Source organism: Myotis yumanensis, unplaced genomic scaffold (genome assembly GCF_028538775.1).
Source record: "Myotis yumanensis isolate MYYU_CA2020_CCGP unplaced genomic scaffold, mMyoYum1.0.hap1 SCAF_3, whole genome shotgun sequence".
Taxonomy (NCBI): Eukaryota; Metazoa; Chordata; class Mammalia; order Chiroptera; family Vespertilionidae; genus Myotis; species Myotis yumanensis.
This window is the reverse complement of record NW_027223754.1, coordinates 203607337-203621223: the sequence shown is the minus strand read 5'-3', so window position 1 is coordinate 203621223 and position 13887 is coordinate 203607337. Positions and strand designations below refer to the sequence as shown.

Sequence of the window (13887 nt, the reverse complement as noted above, 5' to 3'; positions counted from 1 at the left end):
CTCAGAGGAAAAAAAATAAATGACCAGAATTAAGTATTTTTAAGAAACTAGGAACCAGCTGGAGGCACTAGATCAGCGGTTCTCAACCTATGGGCCGCGACCCCTTTGGGGGTCAAACGACCCTTTCACAGGGGTCGCCTAAATACATCCTGCATATCAGATATTTACATTACGATTCATAACAGTAGCAACATTACAGTTATGAAGTAGCAACGAAAATATTTTATGGTTGGGGGTCACCACAACATGAGGAACTGTCTTAAAGGGTCTCGGCATTAGGAAGGTTGAGAACCACTGCTCTAGATAATTGGGAGCCCTCCTTGTGATGAAAGTGTGAGAATGGACCAGCCCCAGCCCATCCCGTCCAACCATGTAAGCATTTACTTGAAACAAACAAAAAGGTCACAGTGTCACTTCAATTTAACCAACAGTTGAGTAAGAACTACAGGGGCGATGCAAAGAAAAGGAAAAAAACAACAACAGAGAGGAAAAGTAAGTTTTCACATAAATCTGAGCTCTCTTCCAAAAGGATCATGGACACTAACATGTTATCTGCTGACTCCTGTGGAGTTTCCAGAATCGCCACTTTTTGATGAGACGGGAAGTGTCAAGGAGACATGCCTTCGCCGGCGCCGCGGCTCACCAGTTCGGTCAACGGCACTGGCCGGCCCCGCAGCGCCGAGGCCACACGCGTCCTCGGGTGTCACCTTCACCCGCGCAAGGCGCGGTGCCGCCCAGTGTAATTCCTAAGGGGAGGGATGCAGGAAAACGTGCCTCTCGCCTGAAGAGCTGTCCTTTATTTATTTGTTTTTGGGAAGTTCTTCTTTGGTTAAGGTTGGATTTATTTTTATATTTATGTACATGATTTACCCAAACCGATGACGGAGGGAAATTCCCACTGTCGCTGCCCTTTGGGTTTCCAGGATGAGGTGCTCCGAATCTGGTACCGTTCGCATGTGAGAAGTCCAGAAGTTCCCTTAAGCGGGCACCTGATTAAGTTGGAGGCACAAAGCCAATCAAAGGGGGAGGAGGGAATCCAACCAGAATGTCAGAATATCTTTTTCCCTTTAAAGCAGTAATTTCTTTTTTCCAAGATCCACCCCCCCACCCCACCGCCCCGGAGGAGAAACAGGATTAAAAACGCAACCACCTTCGGAGAGAACCTGAGACCAGACGGCAAAGGCGCGCGGTGCAGCGGGCGCCGGGGTCCCGGCGGGGGTCCCGGGCTCGCTAGCTGCCCCCTTCCTCGGGCTCGCTGCAGGGCGAAGGCGCGGACGAGGCCTTGGACTCGCCGTCGCTGTTGCAGTCGGCCCTGCGCGGGGGGCCGGCCGGGCCGTCCTGCCCCCGCGCGTGGCGCTCCAGCAGCTCCTGGAGGTGCTTGATGTAGCCGATGGCGGCGCGGAGCGTCTCCACTTTGCTCAGCCGCTTGCCCGCCAGCTCCCGGGGCAGGTGGTCTCGGAGGCGCGCGTACCCCTCGTTCACGCAGCGCACCCGCTGCCGCTCGCGCTCGTTGCGCTTGCGGAGGAAGGCGGGCTCGAAGGCGCCGTCCAGCGGCAGGGGCAGGTAGGGCCGTCTCGGGGCGCAGCACGCGGCGTCCAAATGCAAGGAGACCCTGAAGGGGTCCCTCAGAGGGAGGCGGGGCAGGGTCTCGGGCAGGCTCAGGGGCCCCGGGTGGAGGGGGTACGTCAAGGTCAGCAGTCCGGCCGATTTCCGTGTCTCCATCGCTCGCCAAAAAAAAAAAAAAAAAAAAAAAAAAAAAAAAAAAAAAAAGCCAACAAACAGAGCAACCAAGAAGTTAATGTCTCGGCAGAAAACGAGGCTGCAAATCTTCAAAGCGGAGAGGATGGTCCATTCAGACTGCCTGGCACGGAAGGTCTGCGTGGGGAGACGTTTCTGAGCCCCGAAGCCCAGTTCCAGAACACGCTCCAGGGAAACTGTGCATGATTCCGTGAAGTCAGTGCACGCCTCAGTCTCCTTATAAAGTTCCAGACGGAGGTGCCAGGCCAAGATTTGGGACCCCTAATCCGCACTTCAAACCTCGTCTTCCTCTCTGATCTTCTTCTTTCAAAAAGGTAACAAAAGGGGTTCCTCTGCTCGGTCCCCCAGCCTGGAAATGTGAGCGCACACCAAACAGAGTAATCTTCCGAAGCCACCCGAGGTTTGCAATTACTGTAATCCACTGATCTGGGTCTTCAAGAGCCGAGGAATCCTCGCGGATTCAGAAGGGCTCCTCCCAGGAACCGACAGGCCTCGTGGCGGCGGAGCGAAAGTTTCCCGGAGGCTTTCTCCTTGAAAATCACAACTTGAACTGCCCTTTGTGGTTTCCGGCGTCCAGGGCTAATGGAAAGGGCTTTGAGACTGTTTGCAAACTTGCACTTGCTCTTTCATTTTGGGGGAGGTGGAGAGAAGACCTCATCAAAAGAAAAGACTGCTCCCTTGTGGTTATACAAAGTGTCAAATCCAGGAGGACCCCGGAGGAAAGGCTTGAGGGTTTTCTTCTCCAAAACCAAGTCTTTAAAAATACCCCATTAGGCATTGTCTGAAGGGGGCAGGAATTGGAATAATACTTCAGCAACACTCACCTATTAGGCTCCCCTATGGCGAACGCAGGGTGCTCTGGGTAGCTGTGGCACTTTCCAGGAGCACATCAAAAGCCCGAGCGGTAACAAACACTCTTCGCCAGAGTTACATCTCACAGTGCTTACTGTAAACACAGTTTAAACACTGCTTTCCGACCTCTCCTAATCCCACCCAGGATATACGGACATCAGCTTTCCATAGTGTAAAGAGTATATTTCTATTGTATTCTTTTTGTCTTAGAAAAAAAAAAAAAAAGAAGAGGCAATTTATTGTCTCCCTTGGGGGCAGGAAAGCAACATTTGAAAGGTTGAAGAGCCCCAATTCCAAGGAGGAAAGGATGAAGGCTTTGAAGACTTTTTAACACACACCCAAAAAACGAATAATTAATCCACCCGTGATGGTGAAGGGCTTTGAAGATGAAAGTGTCATTAACAATCCAACCGTCCCGGGTTAATGTCAAAGAATGTGTTATCACACTGAAAAATCAGATTTCCTGTTCTGCACACCAGCACATTAAAGGCAGCTTCTGCTTTAAAAGTCCAACTTAAAAACAAGAGAAGCAAAAACCCCCTACATTTACCATCAGACTTTCTGCCTATTCCTTGGGAGCCAAGGTGTCGCCCTAACATGTTTGTTTGTTGTTGTTTTTTTTTTGACAAGTCCTTCGTTTCCCTGTTTACTCTAAATGGTCTGCCCCAAGCAACTGGAAAAACACTTCCATCAAGGCACATAATATAGAAATAATTATTCCTTTCAGGCATAAGTTAGTCACATTTTAAAAAGCGTAACGCAAAAACAAAACAATAAAAAGCGTAACGCCATATGAGGCTTGTTCCGGCAAACAAGCTAATATGTCATTTTAATTTCTCAATAGAATTCGACCCGGAGAAGGCCTTTCCTGTTGGGAGAAAAGTCCTCCTGAGAGGCAGGTAGCCCATTAGACCACAAGGTGTTTTGTTTTGTTTTTTTTCAGGTCAAAGATATTGACCTTTATTCTAAGAATGACAGAAAATAAGTGGAGCATTTTGAGCAGGGAGGTGATGTAGTAAAATTTGTTTTTCAAAACGATCACTATCTGCAGAGTGGAGAATAGATTTGGGGGGTGGGGAGCAAAGGAGAGAACAGTTAAAGGTATTTTTCATCCTCAGATTGGCAGAAATGAAAAAGATTGCTAACATCCAGGGCAGGCAAAGATTTGGGGAAGGGGCAGAAGCATAAACTGCTACAACCTTTTGGGAAAGTAAGTATTGAAATTAATAGTGCGCATCACATATTATTGACCGAGAGATCCCTACAATTTGTCCAAAAATAAATGCACCAATATGGATTTCTACGTACCTTAATATCTATTGCAATATTGTTGGTAGTGATTTTAAAAAAGAAAAAAGGAAACAGCCTGAATGTTCACCAATAGAAAAAGAGCTAATAGTTATTAGAATATTATGCTATTATTGAAAGTAATGAATTAGCCTAACCGGTTTGGCTCAATGGATAGAGCATCAACCTGCGGACTGAAAAGTTCCAGGTTCGATTCTGGTCAAGGGCATGTACCTTGGTTGCGGGCACATCCCCAGTAGGAGGTGTGCAGGAGGCAGCTGATCAATGTTTCTCTCTCATCAATGTTTCTAACTCTCTATCCCTTTCCCTTCCTCTCCGTAAAAAATCAATAAAATATATTTTAAAAAATAAAATAAAAGCAATGAATTAGATCTATATGTGAGAACTTGTAGATGTGTCCATAATGTGTTAAGTGAAAAGGAGAAATTGCAGAGTCACATATCCAGCTTGAAGTCAAAACAAACTATTCTACACGACACATATGTCTTTATATGTACTTGTGTGAGCACAGAAAATGAAGTGGAAAGACAAACACTGAACTTTTAAAAGGGTGGCATTGGGGATAGCATGTTTATTTTTCTTTATGAATCTCTCTACTGTTTAACTCATCACCCAAGAACACATTACTTTTGTATTTTTTAATCTAATGAAGTTTAAAATAAGAGAATGTAAAGAAAACTTAAAGGACACCCTATCTGACCCAAATCAACAGGTTTATTATGACAATTTTAAGCTCTTGGACCAGGCTTTCCGGCTCTATAAATTTGTTTCTGAAGAATAAATACCTATAGGACTAAGGTCCACCTCTCCCCTACCACCCCACTAATACTATAATCTAAAACTGTCAGGTCCTGCCCTAGCCAGTTTGGCTCAGTGGGTAGAGCATCGGCCTGCGGACTGAAGGGTCCCGGGTTTGATTCTGGCCAAGGGCACATGCCCGGGTTGCGGGCTCGATCCCCAGTTGGGGGCGTGCAGGAGGCAGCCAATCAATGATTCTCTCTCATCATTGATGTTTCTATCTCTCTCTCCCTCTTCCTTCCTCTCTGAAATCAATAAAGAAATATATATTTTTTAAAAAATAAAATAAAATAAAATAAAATTGTCAGGTACTGATCCTGTAGTGGTCTTTTATAGGGTCCCAGTGATGTTATGATGTATCTACACGGTCACAAAGAATGCTAATGGGAGTTTTTCTTATGCTTTTGAAAGCATAAATGAATTGGAAATAATGTATTTTCCAGTGAGAAGCATTGTTTTACTCACAAGATGTGAAGGTGGGGTGTGGGGGAGGCCTCCTTCTTCAAAACAAAAGAGACCAGAAGAGGAGGCTCTGACTCCTAAACACTCTCCGGTCAGTTTTGACCCAGACAGATGTTCTCTGCAACTTGAAAGATGTCTCCCACCAGACTGGCTGGATCGAGTAACAGGTATGCTAAACCTCCAAGGACGCTGGGACTAGGTTTGTGTAGCCCAGCAGTTCTCAACCTGTGGGTCGCGACCCCTTTGGGGGTCAAACGACCCTTTCACAGGACCCCTAAATACATCCTGCATATCAGATATTTACATTATGATTCATAACAGTAGCAAAATTACAGTTATGAAGTAACAACGAAAATAATTTTATGGTTGGGGGTCACCACATGAGGAACTGTATTAAAGGGTCGCGACATGAGGAAGGTTGAGAACCACTGGTGTAGCCCTATTTGGATCTACTTATAAAGGGGGATGCAAGTCACTAAAAATCAGGTTCAAAGCCCTGGCTGGGTAGTTCATTGGTTAGAGCAGCCGTGGGCAAACTCCGGCCCGCGGGCCGGATCCGGCCGGTTTGAAATGAATAAAACTAAAAAAAAAAAAGACCGTACCCTTTTATGTAATGACGTTTACTTTGAATTTATATTAGTTCACACAAACACTCCATCCATGCTTTTGTTCCGGCCCTCCGGTCCAGTTTAAGAACCCATTGTGGCCCTTGAGTCAAAAAGTTTGCCCACCCCTGGGTTAGAGTGCCATCCAATACACCAAGGTTTCGGGTTTGACCTCTGGTCAGGGCACATACAAGAAAAAGCCAATGAATGAACAAATCGATCTCTTTCTCTCTCTCTCTCATAATAATAATTAATAATAATAATAATAATAATATCAGATTCAGTAGCTTTAAAGGCATCTCTAAGGTCAAGGAAAACTTCCACCCCTAAAACTCAGACAGGTCCTTCGTCACTTGCATGAAACGTGAGGTGAGGTGAAGAGACTTTGCTCCACTCTTGTGAAATGCCTGATACCAGTGTATAGATCTGGGCTTCCCAGGCTCATGACACAGAGGTGTACATACTCTCCTGGCCCCATATTTGCAACTATCACAAGAGGGAACAGGGAAACAGACAGTATTATGAACTCATGATAGAAATCAGATTCCTCACAGGTGTAGTTCACACTCAGATTGATGATCCCACATGATTCTATCCAATCAGCCTTTTTGTATATAGCTTTTTCTATATAATAAACTGTATCACCACACGCAACATCCACCAGGGGTACAACTTCTTCGGTACAACTCAACATCGAGATTCGCTGAGACTACCATGGGCCACATGGAGCATCGGAGTCATTTGGAAGGAACGACTGCTTGGAGCACAGCAGAATTAGGTGTTCCACCTCCCGGGAGCGCTTGTAATCATCTACAAAGCGATCACACAGCTGCTCCCTCCTCACCTGCCTGCCACCACGTGACAGCTCAGGTGCAAGGAAAGAAGACTTACACCAGGTTCCCTTGGCAGCTGCCCTGACTTAGAAGACGCACAGCCCTCAGGAGCCAGTCTTTCTTGTACCCACCTCACAGGCAGAGCTGCCAGGGACCCACCAGAGCCAATTAAAGAGTTTTCACACTCAGGAAAGCCCAAAGCTATGCTCTTCCATCGGGTAATTACAGTTTTGCCAGGCCAAATGCAATTTACCAATCAAGTAATTGCTCTAATATGAGTAATGTTGCCTAACAACATAGTTGACAAGTCTATTTTATCAGGTTTTAGAGGAAGAGATAACAGAAAGTTAACTGAAGGTCGAACTGTCATGCAGAAGGGTAAAAGTTTTATTAATCCTTTACCCACATCACTACATTCTCTTTTAAAGATAATATAACTTACAGCCAGATTTAAAGAACCACAAATATTTAGGTACAATCTAGTACTATTTTTTTCTTCTGTTCTCATCTCAAACGCTATTTGCATTTTAATCTTGTCTCTGTAGTCTTTTATCATATAGAAATGTAAAATTTTGATGTAGTCAAATACATGAATTCTTTCCTCATGGTTTATGTCTTTTCTTTCTTATTTAGGCTATCTCTCCAACCACACGTTTTACAAGGCCTTTTCTTGTCTATGTGGCACCTTGGTGTGAATCAGAAAAAGGCACCAAACTCAAGGCTCGGAGAATGGGTGGCTAACTACAATCCATCTGGAATAACTATTGAGCAAGGATGCCCAAATTTGGAAAAGAAGAGCAAAAAAGGTGACATGCTTTTTTGTATCCAGGACAAACAAACAAACATATTTTGAGATTCTAATTGGGATTGTGTTCAATATACAGATTAATTGAGAGAGAATTGACTTTTTAAAAAAATCCTCACCTGAGGATATTTTTTTTTCCCCATTGAGTTTTAGAGAGACTGGAAGGAAGGGAGGGGGAAGGGGGGGAGGGAGAAAAACATCAATGCAAGAGAGACCCATCCATTGGTTGCCTCCCACACTCGCCCCAACCTGGGCCAGGGATTGAATCTATAAGCGAGGTACCCCTTGACTGGGAATCGAACTTGCAACCCTTTGGTCCAAGGGCTGATGCTCTAACCACTGAGAAAACCAGCCAGGGCAAGCATGGACTTTTTATAAAATATTGATGCTCTCTTATAGGAACATAGAACTCATTAATTCAGGATTTCTTTTCTGCCCTTTAATAAAGTTCCACAGGTTTCTTCATGTAGATTTTACATATTTCTAGGTTTGGTTGCTGGTATGAATGGGATTTTTTTTCTATTCTTCAAAGCTACTGATTTATTTCATGTTAATCTTTAATCCAGACATTGCAATGATCTCTCTTATTAATTCTAATGGTTTTTGAGGTAAAAATCTACATACAGTTAAATGCACATATATTAAATACACAATTTAATGAGTTTTGCTAAACATATACAGTTGTAAAGCATCATCCCACTCAAGATAGTTCTAATCATTATTTTCAAAAGATGATTTTGTAGGATTTTAACTATAATCATATTGTCTACTAGTAATCATAGTTTTGTTTCTTCCTTGCTATAACTCATTTATTTTTCTTATTGAATTTCACTGCCTAAGATCTTCAATCCAATGCTAATTGTAGTAGGAAGCTAGCATCCTTGTATTTTTTACAGGAAAGCTTCTACTGTTCCACCATGTAGAAGATATTCTTTATCAAATTAAGGAAATTTTCTTCTACTCTTAGTTTGCTAAGAGTATTATTAGGAATGGCTGTTAGATTTTATCAAATGCATATGTAAAGATAACCACGCATATTTTCTTCTTTATTAGTGCAGTAAACTACAATAATAGGTTTGCTAATGTCGAGCCTTTTTGCATTCCAGGGATTAAATCTTGTGGAGTCGTAATTCTTTGAATACACTGCTGGATTCAAATTGTTAATATTTTACTGAGACTTTGTTCCCACAGTCCCACATTATATTGGCTCATAGTTTTATATTCTTGTGCTCTCCTTATTTTAAGTTTCAGCATTAATTTAAATTTTAAAAAAAGTTGAGTAGCTTTCCATCTATTTCTACGCTGCGGAAGCATTTGTAAAAGGTGGACATGATCTATTCCTTGAAGATTTGGTAAACCACATCCTCATAACTACATGGAAGTTCGTTAGTCCTACATTTTCAGTTACTTTTTAATTTCTTTTATCCTTACTGTTGGAATTTTAGGAGGCCACTGGTACTGCTCTTATCTTTCCCTCCTGAGTTGTCATCCTCCTTCATTGGCAACTACTACTCCTTTGTGACCATCCTAGAATCACAGATGGGCAATTTAATTTTTATGCCTTAAAACCCTAAAATAGATCAGAGCAATATGTTAAATTAACCCCAAAGCCTGGTGGTCCCGAGGCCAAAACCTCATTCTCGATTCTTTCCCTATTTCTAATGAAGATCATTCCAATATAGCTGGCCAGAGGTTATGCAATCAAATAATTTATCAAGACAATAATACTCTAAATTTAAAATTACACTCTCCCCCCCCCCCCCCCCCAAATCGAATTGCTAGGGATAAATTAAAACCTAAAGTTTAAATAACCTTACCCTTATGGGTTACAGTGTAAAGATATCAGCATCAACATTTCTTTGGTTAAACTCCACAGATTGTTCCCTCAATTTCTAATTCTCCTCAGTCTCAACGAGTGGGGTACTCCCCAGCCTGAGCAGAGTCAGGGCTCCTTCAGCAGTTCCAGCCGGGGCGGTCCTCTGCTGAAGTGACTCTAGTTTCTTCACATCACATCAAATCAAGTGCGACACCAGGGGTGCTCCACTTTTTAAGTCCCAAGAGGTAACAGAACACACACAATTATCCCTGTTCCAGTCCCACATCTGCTCCATTGAAAAAATAAGCCCTTTTGCAGCCATTAGAGGAGCTAGTTATACCACTGAGGACGTTAGCCCAAAAGAAATAATGTTCCAAACACCAAGGCTTAATCTTCGATGCCCATGTGACAGCTTCCCAAGGTCAGAGCAGGGTCAGAGCCCATCCAAGAAAAGGCAGGCTGCCTCATCAGAATGGCCATCAAACAAACCACCTCAAGGCTCAGTAGCTTAAGACAACAAGCATTTATTTGGTTCATGAGCCAGAGGGGCAATGACGTAGGCTGAGTTTGGCTGAGTTCTAGCAGGTCTGATATGGTAAACTCAGGATCAAAGGGCAGGAAAAAAAGTTCCACTTCTTCCTAGGATGACTTGTAAAGTCACCTGGCAAAGGGCATGGTTACCAGGAAGAGTAAAGAACTGGGGCCATTAACACAGTCCTTGCATTTTACTCTCTCACCCTAAGATAATCACATTCTTTGAACCAGGCACATGTCAGGGCTCAGTAACCACATGGGGCTAGTGGCTTGAGGCTACCATATTGGATAGTGCAGGTTAGTGTTCCTGGCCTCCTTGCAATTCCTCAAACCTGCCAGCCATTCTCCTTCCCTGGCACCTTTTCATTTGTCTGTCCCTCTGCCAAAATGCTCTTCTTCTAGGCGTCCACATGGATGACTCCCTCACCTCCTTTAGCTCAAATGCCACCTTTCATTGGTGACATCTCTGTCTACCTTACTTAAAATTGCACCCCCTCCCCCATCTCTGAGCACTTTCTAGCTATCCTCCCTGACACATTTTTTTTTCATGGTTATTTATTGCTATCTGGTATATTTTATATTTTAATTATTTGTTTATTATCTGTCTTCTTCTCTTTTTTTTTTTTTTTGGTCTTCTTCTACTATAATGTAAGCTCCACAAGGGCTGGTATTTTTTGCCTGTGTAGTTCACTGCTGTGCCCCCAGTGCCTAGAGCAATGCCTGGCACATAGTAGGCACTCAACAAATATTTGTTGAATAAACTCTACTCTTTCCATGTTTTCTGCAAATATTAAAGAAGTGAGTCTGTTAGAATCTGATACAATAAATTGTAAGTGTATCAGGCTTACGGAGGAGAATCCCAAGAATGTCAAAGAACAGCTTTACCTGCATGAAAAGTCCTTTTTCCAGACCCTCCTTAACATGAGCAATTGGAAGCAGGATTCTAAATCATATCAGAGTCAACTGAAAGAAAGATATCCTGAGTAGCCCAATCCAGGCCCAAACTTACCCATTACTGTCCTTGTCTTAGGCCTAGAAGATAATGTTTAAAGATAATTTGTTCTCTACATCTGTTTTTTCCACCCAGCAAAAATGTTAATGGTTGTTACCTGGTTAATCTTATATACAGTTATCTCTAAGGTCTACCCTACATCTTTGTTTCCCAGTCTTTCTGATTCCTGGGTCACTAATACTAAAAGAGCAGCAACACTTAATTTCTACTTGTGTGATTGATCGGTAATTCTCCCATTGTTTTTGTTGTCTTAACTGACAACTGGTGTCTTTAAAAATTTTTTTTTTAATTATTTTTCAATGAGAGAGAGAGAGAGAGAGAGATGGATTTTTTTGTTTTTGTTTCACATTCATGCATGCATTGGTTGATTCCTACATGTGCCCTGACCGGGGATTGAACCACAGTGGCATATCGGGAGGACACTCTACCTGAGCTACCCAGCCAGAGCAACTTGGTATCTTTTTAAAGTGTCAGGTCACCCTACATGAGCTCCTCAGGGAACCTTCGGGCATCCATTTGCTGTACATCTCCAAATAAATAGATATGTGAGTTAATAAGCGTAGCTTAGACCTATGCCAGTTTGGCTTGCATTTATTGAGCACCTCATGTGTGCTATGCCATATAGCATTAAATAAGATAGACATGGGTCGCCTCCAAAACTAAAAATCTACTTGGCAAGCCCAAAAATTCAACAATTACTTACAATAAAGACAAGAACAATGCGAGAGCATGGACCTAATCTAATCCGGGGAATGGGGTTAGGATGCTTCAATTTATGGAACCTGACATCACTTTTAAAAAATTGACTTTTTGAGGTATTTTTACATGTACTAAAACTCATGCATTTTAAGTGCACTATATATTTTGACAAATATATACAGTCATGTAACCACTACCACAATCAAGAAAATTTCAATCATTCCTAAGTTCCCTCAGCCCTTTTGCAGGCAGTCTCAACCTCTCCCAATCATTCCAAGTTCTGATAATCACCTTTCTGCTTTCTATTACTACAATTTTCTACAATTTCATATACATGACACACCTATTATGTAGTCTTTTGTGTATGGGTTCTTTCATTTAGCTTAATGCTTTTGAGATTCATTCATGCATCAATAGCTTGTTCCTTTTTATTGCTGAGTAGTATTCCAAAATGTAGATATACTCTAATTTGTTTATTAATTCACCAGTATGGATATTTGGATTATTTCCCATTTGTGGGTATTACAAACAAAGCTATTATAAACATCCTATATAATAAAGAGGTAATATGCAAATTAACCCTCTCACCCTCACAAGATGGCTGCCTACGACCAGGCCAGCAGGGGGGTTAGTGAGGGATGACCAAATGACTGAACAAGCAGGCTGTGTGGGGTGACCAGGCCGGCGGAGGGGGGGGGGCGGGAAGGGTGGCGGCCACTGGGGGTGACCAGGCCAGCAGAGGGGGGCAATTTGGGGCGACCTGGCTGGCGGGGGGGGGGGGGGCAGTAAGAGGCGACCAGGCCAGTGTGTGGGAGGGTGCAGTTGGGGGCGACCAGGCTGACAGGGGGGCAGTTGGGGGCAATTAGACTGGCAGGGGGACAGGAAGGGGTGACTAGGCCAGCGGGGGGGCACATTTGGGGGCAACCAGGCCAGCGGGGGGGAGGGCAGTTAGGGCGACCAGGCAGGCAGGCAGGTAAGCAATTAGGAGCCAGTGGTCCAGGATTTTGAGAGGGATGTCCAACTGCCGTTTAGGCCTGATCCCCTAAACCAGCAGTCGGACACCCCCCAAGGGGTCCCAGATTGGAGAGGGTGCAGGCTGGGCTGAGGGGAAGCTCCCCTCCCCCGTGCACGAATTTCATGCACTGGGCCTCTAGTTTGTTTATAAGTCTTTGTCTGTACATATATTTTTATTTTCTTTTGGGTAACTACCTAGAAGTGTAATTACTGAATTGTAGTGTATAAGAAATTGCTAAGTTATTTTCTAAAATGGCTGTAGCATTTTGTGTTCCCACCAGCGCAGTATGAGAGTTCCAGTTGCTTTGTATCTGCACCAACACTTAGTCTTTTTAATTTTGGCCATTCTAATAGATATGTAATGTTCTCTCATTGTGTTTTGATTTGCATTTCCCTAATAACTAATGATGTTCCTCAACTTTTTGTGTGCTTAATTGCCATCTACACAGCTTATTTGGTGAAGTAGCTTTTCAAATATTTGGTCCATTTAAAAAATTGGGTTGTTTGCCTTCTTATCTTTTGAGTTTATAGGGTTCTTTATAGGTACCAGACTAAAGTCCTTTGTCAGATATTTGTTTTGCAAATGTTTTCTCCCTGTCTCTGGGCTTGATTTTTTATTTTGTTGACGGTGTCTTTCCAAGATCAAAAGTTTTAATTTTAATGAAGTTCAATTTGTTAATTTTTTTTGGTTCCTGATTTTTGTGTCCTATTAGGTTATAAAGTTTTTCTTCTATATTTTTAGTCTATAAATATTGTAGTTTTTAGCTCTTAGGTTTATCTGACCTTATTTTTATATACACCTCTGATATTATTAAAATTGTCCAAAAAGAAAAGTCATGGAAAGCCAGAGTGAAGTCATTCAGACTTTTATAAGACACATCATCATTCCCTTGGCTCTAGGTTTGAAGTGGCATTTTAGGGATTACCATCACTTATGACATCTTGACTTTCTTGATTTAGATTTCTACGTGTAGTCAACAAGAAAGCAAAACCAATGTGACCTGCTAATGTTCAGTGATTAGCTCCCTCAAGTGGAATGTGCTTTCTCTTTATGAGAAGTAAAGGAAGGAAAACATTATGTAAATTGACATCATTCTCAGCTCTAGACCAAAAGGCTGGTGCCTCTGTCCTTTACAGGAGACTGAATTTTCAAAACTCACCAGTCTCCACTACACTGCAAGCTGTTGAAGGTCAAGATGTGTGTCTTATTTTGTATGAGATGTAATTCAATGTTTTCTGAATGAAAGGAAGAATTCCTCAGTCGCTTCTCTTCCGCAGGTGTATGGAAGCTACAAGGCATTGTGTTGTGGTTTCAATGTCCAATCCTCATGAACTCGGGACCATTTTCTTAGCCATCACGGTATCCCCAGGGCTTAGCACAGTGCCTGGCA

The 13887-nt window shown here is 42.8% G+C and overlaps 1 protein-coding gene across 1 annotated transcript; it reads right to left on the bottom strand.

Annotated features, from left to right (window-relative positions):
- Positions 1-363: 363 nt before the first annotated feature.
- ASCL4 (achaete-scute family bHLH transcription factor 4) lies at positions 364-1985 on the bottom strand. Its single transcript, XM_070407960.1, has 2 exons — positions 1151-1985; positions 364-989 (listed from the first exon to the last, which is right to left on the bottom strand). Exon 1 carries the CDS (start codon positions 1720-1722, stop codon positions 1231-1233), a length of 492 nt encoding a protein of 163 aa, XP_070264061.1. The 5' UTR covers positions 1723-1985; the 3' UTR covers positions 364-989; positions 1151-1230.
- Between the last annotated feature and the right edge of the window lie 11902 nt (positions 1986-13887).